The sequence below is a fragment of the Ylistrum balloti genome, unplaced genomic scaffold, assembly GCF_031769215.1.
Source record: "Ylistrum balloti isolate Yb309-2 unplaced genomic scaffold, AGI_CSIRO_Ybal_v1 Utg371844, whole genome shotgun sequence".
Taxonomy (NCBI): domain Eukaryota; kingdom Metazoa; phylum Mollusca; class Bivalvia; order Pectinida; family Pectinidae; genus Ylistrum; species Ylistrum balloti.
The window spans coordinates 40,697-58,038 of record NW_026782914.1 but is presented as its reverse complement, the minus strand read 5'-3'; the positions used below and the strand labels follow the sequence as shown (position 1 = coordinate 58,038).

Below are 17,342 nucleotides of genomic sequence, written 5' to 3'. Positions count from 1 at the left end.
TATAATGTCCAGCTATCAATGTCCAGCTATCACCCTATAATGTCCAGCTATCAACCTGTAATGTCCAGCTATCACCCTATAATGTCCAGCTATCAACCTATAATGTCCAGCTATCACCCTATAATGTCCAGCTATCACCCTATAATGTCCAGCTATCACCCTATAATATGTCCAGCTATCACCCTATAATGTCCAGCTATTAACCTATAATGTCCAGCTATCACCCTATAATGTCCAGCTATCACCCTATAATGTCCAGTTATCACCCTATAATGTCCAGCTCTCACCCTATAATGTCCAGCTATCACCCTATAATGTCCAGCTATCCTATAATGTCCAGCTATCTATAATGTCCAGCTATCACCCTATAATGTCCAGCTATCACCCTATAATGTCCAGCTATCACCCTATAATGTCCAGTTATCACCCTATAATGTCCAGCTATCAACCTATAATGTCCAGCTATCACCCTATAATGTTCAGCTATCAAACTATAATGTCCAGCTCTCAACCTATAATGTCCAGCTATCACCCTATAATGTCCAGCTATCACCCTATAATGTCCAGCTATCACCCTATAATGTCCAGCTATCAACCTATAATGTCCAGCTATCATCCTATAATGTCCAGCTATCAACCTATAATGTCCAGCTATCAACATATAATGTCCAGCAATCAACCTATAATTCCCCGTCATCACCCTATAATGTCCAGCTATCACCCTATGATTCCCCGTCATCACCCTATAATGTCCAGCTATCACCCTATAATGTCCAGCTATCAACCTATAATGTCCAGCTATCACCCTATAATGTCCAGCTATCAACCTATAATGTCCAGCTATCACCACTATAATGTCCAGCTATCAACCTATAATGTCCAGCTATCACCCTATAATGTCCAGCTATCAACCTATAATGTCCAGCTATCACCCTATAATTCCCCGTCATCACCCTATAATCCCTCGCTATCAACATATAATGTCCAGCTATCACCCTATAATGTCCAGCTATCACCCTATAATGTCCAGCTATCAACCTATAATGTCCAGCTATCAACCTATAATGTCCAGCTATCACCCTATAATGTCCAGCTATCAACCTATAATGTCCAGCTATCAACATATAATGTCCAGCTATCAACCTATAAATCCCCGTCATCACCCTGTAATTCCCCGTCATCACCCTAATACCTCGCTATCAACCTATAATGTCCAACTATCAACCTATAATGTCCAGCTATCAACCTATAATGTCCAGCTTTCACCTTATAATTCCCCGTCATCACCCTATAATGTCCAGCTATCAACCTATAGTGTCCAGCTATCACCCTATAATGTCCAGCTATCAACCTATAATGTCCAGCTATCACCCTATAATGTCCAGCTATCACCCTATAATGTCCAGCTATCAACCTATAATGTCCAGCTATCACCCTATAATGTCCAGCTATCAACCTATAATGTCCAGCTATCACCCTATAATGTCCAGCTTTCAACCTATATTGTCCAGCTCTCAACCTATAATGTCCAGCTATCAACCTATAATGTCCAGCTATCAACCTATAATGTCCAGCTATCAACCTATAATGTCCAGCTATCAACCTATAAGTCCCCGTCATCACCCTATAATTCCCCGTCATCACCCTATAATTCCTCGCTATTAACCTAAAATGTCCAGCTATCACCCTATAATGTCCAGCTATCAACCTATAATGTCCAGCTATCACCCTATAATGTCCAGCTATCACCCTATAATGTCCAGCTATCACCCTATAATGTCCAGCTATCACCCTATAATGTCCAGCTATCAACCTATAATGTCCAGCTATCAACCTATAAGTCCCCGTCATCACCCTATAATTCCCCGTCATCACCCTATAATTTCTCGCTATCAACCTATAATGTCCAGCTATCACCCTATAATGTCCAGCTATCACCCTATAATGTCCAGCTATCACCCTATAATGTCCAGCTATCAACCTATAATGTCCAGCTATCAACCTATAATGTCCAGCTCTCAACCTATAATGTCAAGCTATCAACCTATAATGTCCAGCTATCAACCTATAAGTCCCCGTCATCACCCTATAATTCCCCGTCATCACCCTATAATTTCTCGCTATCAACCTATAATGTCCAGTTATCACCCTATACTATCATATTTAAATGATAGTCCAGTAAACAAATGGATACGCAAGTCAAGGTTAAAGAAAAAAATCTCCCTCAAGTAATACAGTTACTAAACATAAAAGCGGTTAGCTAATTGGTTAAAACAAAAACATATTGGTAATAAGCACACAAAACATCAAACGGCCTGTCAATTAGAAAAACTGGTGGCTGAATATACAAAACCTAATTCAGAGACGTAGTAGCAAACGCGTTTTCATGCCCTATTCTCTTTGCTCTCGGCCCTAAGATTTTTAATCCCATATCGTTGCGCACATAACCAATTTTCATATTTATCTGTAATACTTTCGATGAAGGTTTGCACACGTGGTGTCCAATCTACTATATATTTTGTCACATTTTGCAGTTGATCATCTGCTGAAGACCAAATTTTATTATACTGCCGTATTGGGGATTTCATTATAGAAATCAAGATGTCTAAGGCGGAAGGTATGATGCTCAATTCTTTTTTCTTTTCTTTTTTTTTTTTTCTTTTAATTTACTACTATGATATTGTGATTGCATGTTATGTTCCAGGCAAGGAGAAAAAAAATCAACGCACAAATATTCCAGATAGTCGTGTGTAATATGCTGTTTGGTAGTCGATATGTATGCATACATGTTTATAACGTTTAACGTAATACTAACATACATAGTGAATTCCAGCATTATTTGCGTAAAATAGATAAACTAATCAATAAACGTTTTATCTACACATTTGATTCGGATTCTATATGATTTCAGGAATACCGCTTAGTTGAATTGCGGAGCTTATCTGAATTCAACAATAGAAATATTCTTTTAAAGATAAGCACGTGAACATATCGTACATTGATTTTAATATACTCCACTGACAGCTGCATTCTGTGCCAAGTGTCCCAGAAGTAAATGCGGCTGTACTGATGCCGGTTGCTGCGCCACCAACTGTAGATGTACTGGATGTAAGGTCAAGTGCGCATGCTTTCGTAAGTTCTATGTTTTGAATTTCAAATCACAGCAAAACAAAAAAAAAACATAACGTTCCAACGTTTTGTACAAAAGACACACAAGTGAATATTACCTTTCATTATGAATTTAGACTGAGAGAGCAAAACTGCATCATACACGGTTCGTCCTTCCTGAATTTTGAAACCTTGGAGACGACTAAGAGAAATAAAGTGAGGGGAAGTATTGTTAACACCTAAACGAGGAGATTCAATCGCCCCATACTTAAATAAATTTTCCTAATCTTTGTATATCTGATAACTTAAAAAGAACGCTTAGTACAAAAGTCAATCATGAGTTGTGCCACTATTCGAATGAATTCGAACGTGGCGTGCAGAATACGGCAAACCGAGGGGACTAAAGATTTTCAAGCTTTGTCTACCAATCTCAAGGATCGTACATAAAACATAAAGTAATGACACATTTCAAAATTAAATTAAGATATAGTGGAAGTAAACAAAACTTAGGATAACACGAATGCTTTATATCCAATAACATTTATAAACATAAATAATTATATTTTTGGTAACAGATAATCAAAACTCTGATTCTTTTTTTCTGTGTGAGAGAGAGAGAGCATAGAGATATTTATCATTAGTAATAGTCAACCAGATATTCAGGTATATACATAGTATATTTTGCATTCCTAATTTAGCGGCAAAGAAAGCAAATTGTCCTGACGGAGTTTGTCAGATGGGAGTAGCATGTGGTTGTGGCGACTCCTGTGCTTGCAGTGCCAAATGCCAGTGCCCTAACTGCAGACAAACACATCAGTTATTTCAGTCAGTTGTCTTATTTTCTGCTTTCTGGCTGTAAGCAAAGGCACTTTGATGAGTATTACAAGATTATAAATGAATATGATGCGTTCTAGGAACTACACGTTTTCTGAATAATTCATACCTCAAGGGAAGTAACTCTTTTTGACACGGTCACAGCAAGTAAATGTTTATTATCTATCTTCTGATGATAGTGTTACAGATCAAATTAACATTTTTTCATGTGTGCATGGCAACTTTAAGGGATAAAAGATTGATTAATGTATTAAACCTAGCAGATATTGATCTGGTCTTCACACCTTTTTCATTACAGGCACCAATTTCGCATGCTCTGTTGGATGCCAGACAGGACAGTGTTGTGAAACCAAAGCCTGTTTGTGCAATGGAAATTGCCAATGTCCTAAGTGCAGATGCACTTGCGCATGTGGTACGTGTACTAAAAGAAGTTTTACAGGGGAAAAGATCTCATTGTTTATCATCTATAGTTGTCTAATATACAATTTATATTACAAGATTTGGTACTATACATTGATAACAATTTTTTGTGTCTGTTGTACAGGCTTCAACCTATCTCTTCGATAAGTGTAAACTATCAACTAGTTATTGATACCTTTATGTTTTCATAAGATTTTATTATATATATCATACACTGCATCTTAACATTGTGAAGTAATCATAATGACATTTCAGGGACCTGTGCCTGTGGTGTAGGATGCACTGGACCAACAACCTGTAAGTGTGCCTCTGGCTGCACGTGTAAGCAGTAAGATATGGCATCTTTGATACTCCTCAGACTTTGCTGGATGGAGCATCGAACTGTTTCTCAGCAATGCTGAATGACTTTTTAATGAATTTTTAATTGGTGATGCTAATATTCTTTGACATTGTTTTTTTCTTATTTACAGGTAATCTATGTAAATCATTTGTTTTTGCAAGAATTGTTTGACATATTTGGGTCAAATGATAAAAATAAACAATCTTGTAGACTTTTATACGAATGTTTATTATGTTTTCGATTAAGCTATTAATGTATTCTCCATAAAATACCACACTGGAAATCCACATTACGAATCCTTTGCTGAGTGTTTTCAAGACATAATCTATGAGATATGACAATATTTCTTAGATTGACCTATATATATATTTCCAAGTAAATATATCCTTCCTATTGTTTTTATTCTTCCGTCGTTTTATCAAGTTTAAGATTGTATATTGGTCTGATGACCATTTGGCATTATCTTCTATTCATATACCACAGGGTCTTCAGATTAGACTAACACGTGAATAATACATTTTGATAAAAAATAAGTTAAGACACCGTAGAGTCAAACAATAAATTAAACAGTATAATCTTTTAGACCTGGAGTTAGATTTGGAAATGTCGGTCACGACGTAAACACGATTACACAGGGTTTCTGTCTCTCTCAGAATAGTTGTATGTCATCTTTATTCATTATAATTATGAACACATCAAATCTTAACTGAAGAAAAATAGGTATATAAAAACAGTATGATGTACACATCTCATTGGTTTGTCTAAGACGTAAAATAAAATAAGATATGAACTATGCTACCTTTAGTAATACTTGCAACATACATCGAGATGTATCTCTCTGAAATTATTTCTATGAGATTTATATAACAAGATAATAGACATAGTATTTAGAATATATTTTCTATTGTAATTTTCAAAATTTCTATATCATGTGGTATATCATCAACTCATCAAATCTTAACTGAAGTAAAATATCAACTGCACTGTATGATCATTTACTTATGGATAAACGCCATGCATCCTTTATGCCTTTATGATACATAAAGCAATTTTAAGAATAATTATCGAGATAAACTGTTTTTTTAAATTATGGCGGATTTTATTAATTTTCTGTAAAATGGACATATATGAATAAAATCATCAAAACACCATATTACTAGACCGTTATAAATCGTCATGTCCCTTTTTGGTGTCACCACAATGTTTATTACACCATTAAGTTATTATGTCAATACTGAAGCAATTAAATTCGAACCCTCAAACAATTAAGACTGCAGTACGTGTTGTAGTAAGTGTTATCATACAACAATTTCACATCTCATTGATAAACATGAACACTTATCTCGAATTGTCAAAGAAGCAAAAAAAAATCATAAAATGCACCACGATCGATCTCTCTGAAATTGTTTTTGTGAAATTTATGAAACAAGATAATGGACATGGTATTCAGAATATGTTTTCGATTTGTACTCTTCAAACATGTCATAGACTCAATTCTGTAACAAATTTTCCGAATTTACTACAACGACTGCACACCAATCTATGCAATCATGTCTTGTTATCAATTTAAGAACTACATTTCTTTTTTGTCAATTACATTTGTTCTAACGCAGTACTATGTTAACTAATATTAGCTTTGAAATAATTTCAATTTCGATCACCCGGCATCATCAACCGTAAAACTTTAACGTCATCGTCAGCGTCCCGACAAAACTTTTTTTGCTAAAATAGTATTGGGTCAAAGGTGACGATAGGAATAGAATGACAACAGGGCCTGACTGTGTATATCCGTGTACATTAGTGATGTAGAGATTCGCGTGTACTCGGTATCATTATGGAACAATGTGTAACAGGAATGTTTTTCTAATTCAATACGTCTACACATAATACAGATGATATGAAAGAAAGCCTCGTCTTAGATGCACTCTGATTTACACCTGTATATATTACAACATAGGGTTTATCAGTTTAAATATACATAGTAACATGACAGAAATCTTTAAGTGATTATGTTAACCCCGTAACCGACATTACCAAACCTAGTTTTAACGCAATGTTATTACTATAGAGGCCTATGATAACGTATTGGAACGGAACGGTTTCTACTATGAAATATCAGGTGGAATGAATATTGTATATTTTGTATAGATGTTTGAGATTGTCTAAAAATCTAAATCTAAAAATGTAAAGCGGCAACGAATAATTTTCACACTATTTAATGTTCTTGAATTAACTATATTGTATTGTTCTCATAGCAGTTAATATAACCTTGCTCTAAAATCTTCTGCGGCGTGATTCTAACGTACAACGTAACGTTCGGTTTACCAATACATTTTAGTAAATTATTTAGTAAATAAAAGAAATTAATTTTTGTATTTTTACAACTTTATAAGATTGCGTTTGCGATAGATGATGTATATCTCCACACACTCAATGTTATTATAACGTTAAAATATTCTTCAGTTAATTTCTAACGGGCTATTTTTGCTATAGAGGAATATATTTAATACGCAATATTGCGATAGAGAAATAGATCATCAATCCAACAATTCATGTTAGACAGTTTCTAAACCAGTATGATATATATTATTTTCACTATATATCTTTGATGTTTCATGCTGCGTTATGTGTACACGTTCTCGAAGTATCGTCCGCAACACACGATGCCATAACGACACCGAGAACACCCAGATCTGAACAGTCATGTACACGGATCTATACAATTCATACTCCCACTTCAAACGGACCCACACAACCCTTACTGCTCACGGATTTATAAAATTCTCAATCCCACTGCACACAGATCCATACAACCCTCACTGCACACGAGCCTGTACAATCTTCACTGCACACGATGTAATGTTAATAACACATGGATATGTACACAAAAAAACCCTGTGTGTCATGTTATCAGTCTATTTCCTATTGCTTTTATCTCTATAGATTAGTCAATTACAACGTAGTTTATAAACCATATTCACCATAAAAATACGTTTCTACGTCGCAATAATACAAACACGAACAATTACACATGAATAACATTCTGAACAGGTCACGTTTTAGTAATACATGTACACAATCTGGTAGTACCCTCGCATCGCCGACACAATCACTCGCATGTCTACATTTACAATATTTACGCTGTTGATTGTTCCACCATCGTTTATTAAAAAAACTAACAGACTGGATATCATGGTTCACGTAATAATTGTAAGCAGCACGTCTAAACACTGGATTGGCTTATCACTTAGCTTTAAAGATATGCTAAGTAGATGATATCCAAAAGATGTCGTGTGGATTTCGTACCGTGTGAATTGTGTAATTTGCACACGGCACTGGTTTTGCGAACGTCACCCTTTCTATGATAAAAGTTTGCACACCAAAATCTCAGGGCCTATAAAAGGAGTCACATTTTACAGTTGGTTTAACGCCGAAGATTTGATTATATCAACTCATTTCAAGAGGATTTCAACACAGACTGCGAAATGTCACAGATTGAAGGTTAGTTAATTTTTGATCAACAATTTGCTATCAGATGATGAAGCCGATATTTCAATTCTAAAGATTGTTCCCTAAAAACTGCCAATTTTAGAACTACCTAGCACTGACACAGGAAATAACATGTGATTTCATGACTCAATTTTAAAGCTATTAATATGGAACCTTTAAAAGTGACTTCCAAATATGAACATAAATTCAAACAAGATTCCTCATGCCATAACACTATGACAATTAAACCACCAATCGAACATTTTGTCAAACTAGATTTAAAGGTGTAAAGAATACTAATTTTGTCAAGAAGATAATTACAAATCTTTTTGTATGAATGCATGTGAATCGTTCATTTGTTCTGTTTGGCGTAATTGTATTAAATTTGAGTTTGGATTACGATTCTTTGGACATGCTGATATTTCTAAGGGAAATGTTAATCAAAAAATTTAACAATTTCCTAGCAAGTCTAATTCTAACTTGACTCCTTTCATGAATGTTTTTTTGTCTGGAGGTAAGACCAACGGATTTTCTGTTTCAGAATTTAAGAATAAATATGCAAATTCAAATATTTTACATTAGTGATTAACTATAGAGAAGAGATCATGTAAATGGTAAATCAAGTATGTAAAAAGTTGCTTTTCCCTACAGGTGTTTTGTGCGCCATGTGTTCGGAGGGGAGCTGCGACTGTACTAGTACAGACTGCTGTAGCAGCAGCTGTAGTTGTCCGAGATGTAAGGCCAGCTCCCAAGGCTTAGGTATGTCGAAATAGAACTTTATTATTTAATTATAAAAACGAGATTAGCATTTAATTCTTTGTCTTCGATATTTTTAAGATTTAATAGCCTTCGCTTCTATGAAAAGAACAGGTCTACATATCATGTTATGAATTAGATTCTTACTAATGTATTATTGTAATTACATAGGAACGTGGGAATACTATATTGACGGCAGTCTCTTACAATATAATATATAAATAGTTTAAAATGAGGTATGGTGTATTTACATTTCAGCGGCTAAAGGTACTACCTGTCTTGATGGAATATGCCAAATTGGACGCAAGTGTGAGTGTGGTGACTCTTGTCAGTGCAGTGACGGATGTCAGTGTCCTAAATGTAAAGCCGGATGCAAATGTGCAGGTAATGTGTCTTATCTGTTATGCAAAGGGAGCTTTAATCAGGACAATAAAACGACACCAACACTATATATGTTTTCTTTAATCAATGCTAGTTAAGGAAAACCTGTTATTGATGAGGATTACATGCTTACTGCAAGTATCGAGTAATTTGTATGGTTAACAGTAATATCACATTGTCACAAGATCAGGTAAAAATAAATCTCTAGGTGACTTTTTCATCCATTTCTTTGCAGGTGCCTACTTCGTTTGCTCCTCAGAATGCATGTCCGGCAAATGTTGTGGAACCAAAACATGCCAGTGCGACGGGAAATGTACTTGTCCTAAATGCAGATGTAACTGCGCATCCGGTAAGCTCCTGATTTCGTTTTTGTAAATAGACTTATTTATACAGTGATTATCGACACTCTTGCAAATATGTTAAGGTATCTGTAAGAATTAGTGCATGTACGATTTTTTCTTAAATATTTTTCACAAAGAAGACATTTGTTTCCAATTTACGCATTCGCTTCAATGAATTTACGACCGAATAATCAAAACATCTTCTCCATTTCTAATTGATAACAATTTTTATCAACTGAGTCAAACAAACCATATATTTTGTCAATTAATTATTTCCTTTATCTACACACTGGCTGTGTCAGAAACATGCTTTATTGTTCTTCTATCTCTTAATTTGATTTGTCACCTTGTTTTATCTTTTCTAATTCAATCAATGTGATTATTCTGAAGTCAGTAGATGAAATCCCAAATTCTGCCAAATCTTCCTTCTTGCTAAAATATAGGACACCTTTTCACAAATTCTTTTTTCCAATAGTCAATGTTAACATACCCATGAATTTCCAAGTTTTCACAGTTTTAGAATTGTTTTACATTTTTGTCGATGGTGAAGCGGTGTTAAAAAGGCTACTCTAACAAACGTTACTACATCTTACTTTATTCCTCTTGCAGCCGTGTACTGCGCCAAGTGTCCTGGAGGGAGGTGTGGTTGTACTGGTGCAGACTGTTGTACCAAAAACTGTAGATGCCCCGGATGTAAGAGCGGTTGTGGATGCTTCCGTGAGTTGCTTTATGACCTTAAGATATACAGTTTCTTCATTTTAAAACGTGATTTTCTGTAGCATGGTTTATATTTGATTATAATGCCTTAACTTAATTCAATAACAATAAATACCTTATCCTTAATGTAGATATTACGACAGTATTTAAATTTCTCTTGGTGTTTTTTATGTCAGGATAATGCAAGGATGCCTCATCACATGTATACCATTTTTGTATAGATTTTATAAAAATGGAAATTCAATCTTGTTATTAATCAATATTGTTAAACTAAATATATGATAATGGTGTTTAATTGTATTTTCATGCAGCGAAGAAGGATGCCATCTGTCCTGGTGGACAATGTAAGGTCGGGCGTGCGTGTGAGTGTGGAGATTCCTGCACGTGCAATGACACTTGTCAGTGCTCTGTCTGCAAGGCTGGCTGCAAGTGTGGAGGTAATGTTGTTTAATAACATTGTGCACTCGTATTACATGTTAATGCTATCTTCACATAAGAGATGACCGTATTCGTTACATGACTTAGTAGCAGAAGGTACACAAGGGATGGGACAGTTAATAGCATACTACTTAGTTCGTGACAAAATGAGGGGTTCGTCACTTGTTGCCGAAAAAGATTTCGAGTATATATTCTAAGACTCTTAGTTGTCAGTAGTGATAGTTTGAATCTCTCCCAAATCTATTCATTATAAAAATACATAAAGTCGACCAAAGTGGTTTGAAAATGAAAATTTATTGAAGTCGGTTAATAAGCCTGGTTGTTCTACAGAGAAGATACAGAGGTACATATCCAGTCGCTGATTCTATTCTACTTACATCCCAGGTGCCAATGCTGTATGTTCTGCGAACTGTCATTCAGGGCAATGCTGTGGAACTAGTGCTTGTCAGTGCAGTTGCAACTCTGCTGCCGGTAAGTACCGGCTTTATATTAGACGCCAGAATTTCGAAGAGAACTAGTCTATTTCTATTTCAATGTCATGATTGATCGTAGTATATTTGTTCATTAAGATATCATTCAACGTTCTGCCAACATCTTATTTCCTTCTAACCTATTATATTAGTTATATCAGGTTAAACACCGACAATACATTGTTCGGAGAGTGTTAAGATGTTTGAAGGTTAGGCTACGTGTAATGGAATTGCTGTCGATTACTAGAATTTTGTTAATATTTACTTCTTTCACAGCTGTGTTCTGTGCCAAATGTCCCGGGGGGAGGTGTGGTTGTACTGGTGTGCGATGTTGTACCAGCAACTGTAGATGTCCCGGGTGTAAAGTCAATTGTGGATGTTTCTGTAAGTTGTGATACCACTAAATTTCCCATAATCATTTTGGGATAAAACTCTCCATACCCTCCTTTTTTCGATTAGTCCATGATATCTTTCTGCAATTACAATATAATGTCACTGGATATTTTATCAGACGTATGATCTTTTATTATTGTAATTTTAACAGATTACAGTGTAATAATAAATATCCAATAACATCTTTCTAATTCAGCGGCTAAGCGAGCTACTTGCCCGGATGGAGTTTGCCAGATAGGGCGTGCATGTAAATGTGGCTGCAAGTGCAGTAGCGCATGCCAGTGTCCATTCTGCAAGGCTGGGTGCAAATGTGCAGGTAACATTGTTATATATTCATTTATCAATCGTTATATATGACAAATTGCTGTACGTGTGTTAAAACTACTTTAACTGAATTATTTGGCTCATCATGTAAGTTTTTTTTTTCAAACAAACGGGTTGGGATTTGTTTGTTTGTGTTTAGATTTCCTCTTCTTTTTATTTATAAAGATACATGTAAATTCTATAGAAAGATCCCCGTAGTTTCCACGACTTATATCGCCTGCAGATACAATGAAATGTAAATGATAATCCTCGGTATTGGTTTTATAATAAGCTCTAAATTAATCACTTAGACATAACACTAAACCATATGTCTCATTCCAGGAAACTACCTGCGATAGGGGGTGTACTGGACCCTGCACTTGTAGATGTGCTACAGGCTGCACATGTAAGCATTTAGTGATGACGTCATTGGATGGATAGTCCCACTGTTTCTCAGTTTCTGCGGACATCATTATTGACATTTACGTATTCAACGTGTTATTCAGAGTTTTATTTGTATTTTAATGGAAATTATATTAACTGGTGATTTCAATGTAATCGTTCGCTTAACAATCAATTGTATTCCCAATCATTGTCATATCTCGAACTGGTGATTTCAATGTGATTGTTCGCTGAACACTTAATTTTATTTTCAATCAGTTTTGTTACTACCGACAAATTTAAATAAAATATGGCTTCTATTTTTCTCGGCGTTGATAATTTATGTGTATGTTCTACATCCCAATACGCAAACGGCACTTTTCTTCTGGTATTAGATGGATCAGTTAAATCTCTCTGTTAAACTTTAATAGAATAACATATTTTTTTAATATATGTCTGGTTTAAAAATGAATGTCGATAAAACGGAAATAATTTGGATTGGAAGTATGAAATATAGTAAGGATACCATGCTTCCAGAGTTTAATCTTAATTGGGGAAAAACTGAATTTACACTATTTGAAATTGAATTCGATATGAATTTGGTCAACATTCCTAAACTAAGCTTTGGCAATACAATTGTAAAATGAAAAGGTTTAATAAGTACATGGAAGAAAAGGAAACTAACGCCTTTGGGTAAAATTCATATCATCAAGTCATTGATGACATCCTAATTTAACCACTTATTTATATCTCTATCAAATGCATGTGAAAAGGTGATAAAGGAAATTACTATGCTATTATTTGAATTTTCATGGAATAGTAAAACTGACAAAGTGAAGAAAAACATTGTTGTTCAGGATTATTGTAAGGAAGGCTTGAAAATCATTCTTGACAAAGTGCATTTGGCATAATAAAGACATAACTGTCGCAGGTAAACCTATTTTCTACAAATGATGGTATTGATCAGGAATACATACGATTGCTGATCTCCTAAAGGATTCAGACAATATTTGTTTCTTATCATGTTAAGAACTTTCACAAAAATATCACTTGCGTACAAATTTTCTACTGGTCCAAGAACTAATATATGTATTTAACAAATTCTGTCTGACCCTTTACCTTAAGATGTCCTCCAAGTTGTTTACCCATTCCTTCTTCAGAATATACAGAGTATTCACAGTATCAATGATCCCAAAATCTTTTACAACATGTTTAACAAAACAGATACTACAGCCACTGGTCAATTAAAATGGCAAGGACAAATATTATTCGCTGAAAAGGAATTGTATAAAATACCGAAAATTCCACATATCGTTACGAAAAATACGAAACTTCAATGGCTTCAGTATCGAATATCTCATCATATCCTTACCACAAACTCCCAGTTATTCACACTAGGTATAGTAGTTAATCCTATGTGCACTCTCTGTAACTCCGAAAGAGAAACGATAATTCATTTGATGTGGAATTGTCAGGAAGTGCAAAACTTATTACAAAGGTTTGAAAATCTTTTTAATGCACTTTATATTCCTTTTTCAATGAATAAGCTCTCCTTCCTTTTCGGGATCACAAATAATAGTAGTAATGCTAAAGTTGACAATATAATAATTTTTATCATTAAACAGTTTATTTAAAGAACCAGATGTCTTTACAAAACTTTAAACATAGATGCATTGGCCAGTAGCATAAAAGATTATTACAACAAACAGAAGTATCTATCAAATGCTCAAAACGATCTTGCAAAAGCAAAATTTACTAATACCCTGAGTAAGTGGAGAAACCTCTTTCAACTTGATATCTAATAATAAACACTAAAGCCTGACAGTTTTGCCAAATATGTATCTAATAAAAGTTCTTTACACATCTCTCTTTAAAGATATTTTCCACAACTTAAGCTCTTTCTTACCTTGTGGTTTTATATATAGAGGAAATTATAATATCAAACTTGGGTGGGAAACTAGCAAATATAGAAATGAAATGAACTTCACATCTTTTCCTTTCACCTTCTTTCTGTCTTACTTTATTTTTTCTTGATGCAAATATGTCTGTGTGAGTAATACGAGTGTAAAAAAATTAAAAAGAAGTCGTCTTACTTAAATAAGGATATTAATAAGTGTGCAAGTATGGTATGCAGGTGCGTGTGAGAGAGCGTGTATCTGTATGTGTGAATCATAATGAGAATGCAGTGTTATTGTCCTATGTTTCTTTATAAATGTATGTAGATGTTAAAAATATTATTCCAAAATTTAAAAAAAAAATAAAAAATAAAAATTAAAAAATGGGGAGTTGCACTGGTCCAATAACGTTCATAATTTATATATATCGGGTAACTTAAGGTGTATACAGAAATTCAGTTACCTAATTTATTGTACAACTTTGGTTGAGATATTAAAACAACACAATCACAAATATGTTAAAGTACTTCGCATGGATTCAATATTTATTCAATATTTACTTGACTGAACCCAATTTGACAATCATCTATTTTAAAATTTTAGTCAATAGTGAACGAGTAACTGAGTAGGTAACGGTCAATTACAGGATCTTCAAGGAAAGCTATAATTTTAAAAACACCATTTTTACGTTGTATCATGTTTTTATAACTTGACTTTGTATATTATCATTATTTATTTGTTTACCTTAACTGACCTTTAACACCCTGCTGTCTGATAGGACGGGCTAAGGAGATAACTCATTCCAATTAATATTTATTTGATGCAATACTGCTTCATGTCGGTTGGAGTTAGAAGAGAACGGGTTTTTTTCTGATGCATTTCTCTCCTCTTGAAATAGTTGTGTGACTGGTTACCTCAGAGCTGGTCACTCTTGTATGGTAATATTTTGATCATGAATATATTGACGTCAAAAAATATAAAGCCATTGGTTACTCTGGAGAAAAGTGCAAACAACATAACTGATGCTGAGTTTGAATGACACTTGTCATTTGACCTTAAATGCAGACAAACACCCACAGAGTATCAGTCAGTTGACTTATTTTCTGTTTACTGGCTGTAAATAAAGGCGGCACTGTGATGAGTTATGATGCGTTCTGAACTACACGTTATCTTATAACCACAGGGAAGTAACTCTTTACGACCCGGTCACAGCAAGTGACTGCACGTGTTAGCAGTAAGAGGTGGTGTCTTTGATACTCCTCAAACCTTGCTGGATGGAGCGTCGCATTGTTTTCTAGCAATTCTGCCTGAATTTTAAATTCATTATTTGTTATTTTAACATTCTGTTGTGATTGAGAATGCCATATTTCAGATTTATAGGTAATCTATGTGAATAATTATTTTTGCAGTATTTATTTGATATATTCTTGATATATGTAGACTTTTTATACGAGTGTTCATCATGTTTTCTATCAAGCTATTAATATATTCTTCAAAAAAATATCCACATGATCAATCCGTTGCTGAGGTTTTTCCAAGACATAATGTATGGGATATGACAATATTGCTTAGATGTGACCTAAATATATCTCTTGTAAATATCTTCTTTTTATTGTTCTTATTCTTCCGTCGTAAGACTGAATAATTCATTGCTGTTGAACTCCATTGAATCAACACTTTCGAAAGTCAGTCACGCTACTTGTGTGAACTGGTATGAACATAGGATATCAATTGCAATATGAAGAATGCATAATGGCAAATATCCGTGAAGTTGCAGTCATCTACATTCAAATGCGCCCCTGGTACAATTTCCGTTATTTTTAAAGCTGCTTTACCTGAAGTTTCACTCGAAATGATAAAAGACATCAAAACTAGTTACAATGGGTTAATGCTTATCGAAGAGATTAGCTGAAGCTCATACAACAGACACAAAAACGCATTATCAATGTGTAATGCTAGTCTGGACCTTCTATGACAAAGTATATATTAGAGCACTGTAGATTTTACTATCCGATATAATGATATCAAAACCCTAGAGTAACAAAGGGATTGATTTTTTTTTATATTTATATATTTATGATCAGAATATTACTATCGAGGAGTGACTGCCCTGAGGTAACCAGTTACACAAGTATGTCAAGAGAAGAATGTACCTGAATTTCAATATAGAGTAAACTATTTCTTCTACCGCCAAGCGACATGAAGCAGTGTTGCATCAAATAAATGCTATTATACAAGGCAAAATTATCAATATATATGAAACAATGTAAAAATGGTGTTTTGATTTATTATTAATTTCCTTGAAGATCCTGTAATTGACTGTTACCTACTCAGTAAGTTATAAGTAGACAATAAACTAAATAAGAGAGGAAACTGTTCGCGTTATTTTTGACTAATGTGTCAAATTACACCATTACTATTACATGCAGTGTTACCCCGAGTTTAGTGTTATTTTAATATCAAACAATTATCAATGACATCCGAATTGTAAATTTTCATCAACCGAAGTATGTCCAGAAACGTAAAAGAAACAGACAAGAGAATTTTAATTCAAACTCAAATTCGATGACACTATGGCAAAACATGAACAAAAGCAAGTTTTGCACGGAAACATTTATAAAACACCATGGAGAATAAGAACATGTGTTCCGGATGAACAAGTTATGTCACATTCCCAAAATGATAACAAGGTAAATAAAAAAGAAATGCAATCGTTGTAATGACCGCGAGACTTACTATCTTGAACAGTCTGCACCTGTTGGAACCGGTGTTGTGTATTTGTCAGTTGTCGACATCTTACACAAATATCGTGGTATATGCCACACGACATTGAATATCGATTGGCTCTGACATGTACCACCATTGGGGAACAAAGGATTTTATATCAGTAAATAGAAAATTCACAAGAGGAAAATCTTAAGCATTATTCATTGATTTATAAATTTGATGGGTATATACGATGGTCAATGTATTGTTTATTATATCACCAGATCATATATGTGATTTGAAATAGGAAACACTGTATCAATTGCGTCTCTCTTCATATTGATACAGTTCAAATATTCCAATTAACATG

The 17,342-nt window shown here is 34.4% G+C and overlaps 1 protein-coding gene across 1 annotated transcript; it reads left to right on the top strand.

Moving 5' to 3' along the window:
* The first annotated feature begins 3,069 nt into the window (after positions 1-3,069).
* Positions 3,070-12,415, top strand: LOC132563746 (keratin-associated protein 5-4-like). The gene is made up of 12 exons (XM_060228495.1): positions 3,070-3,132; positions 4,241-4,354; positions 4,639-4,690; positions 8,843-8,950; positions 9,206-9,331; positions 9,564-9,677; positions 10,279-10,386; positions 10,698-10,823; positions 11,209-11,295; positions 11,571-11,678; positions 11,884-12,003; positions 12,333-12,415. The coding sequence occupies exons 1-12, from the start codon at positions 3,070-3,072 to the stop codon at positions 12,347-12,349; spliced, it is 1,143 nt and encodes a 380-aa protein (XP_060084478.1). The 3' UTR covers positions 12,350-12,415.
* The last annotated feature ends 4,927 nt before the right edge of the window (positions 12,416-17,342 follow it).

Excerpts from the sequence above, each read along its gene's own strand:
- LOC132563746 (XM_060228495.1), top strand. The coding sequence starts at position 3,070 with ATGCCGGTTGCTGCGCCACCAACTGTAGATGTACTGGATGTAAGGTCA. Across the intron at positions 9,332-9,563 it reads AGCCGGATGCAAATGTGCAG|GTGCCTACTTCGTTTGCTCC; the intron begins GTAATGTGTCTT and ends ATTTCTTTGCAG. Across the intron at positions 10,824-11,208 it reads GGCTGGCTGCAAGTGTGGAG|GTGCCAATGCTGTATGTTCT; the intron begins GTAATGTTGTTT and ends CTTACATCCCAG.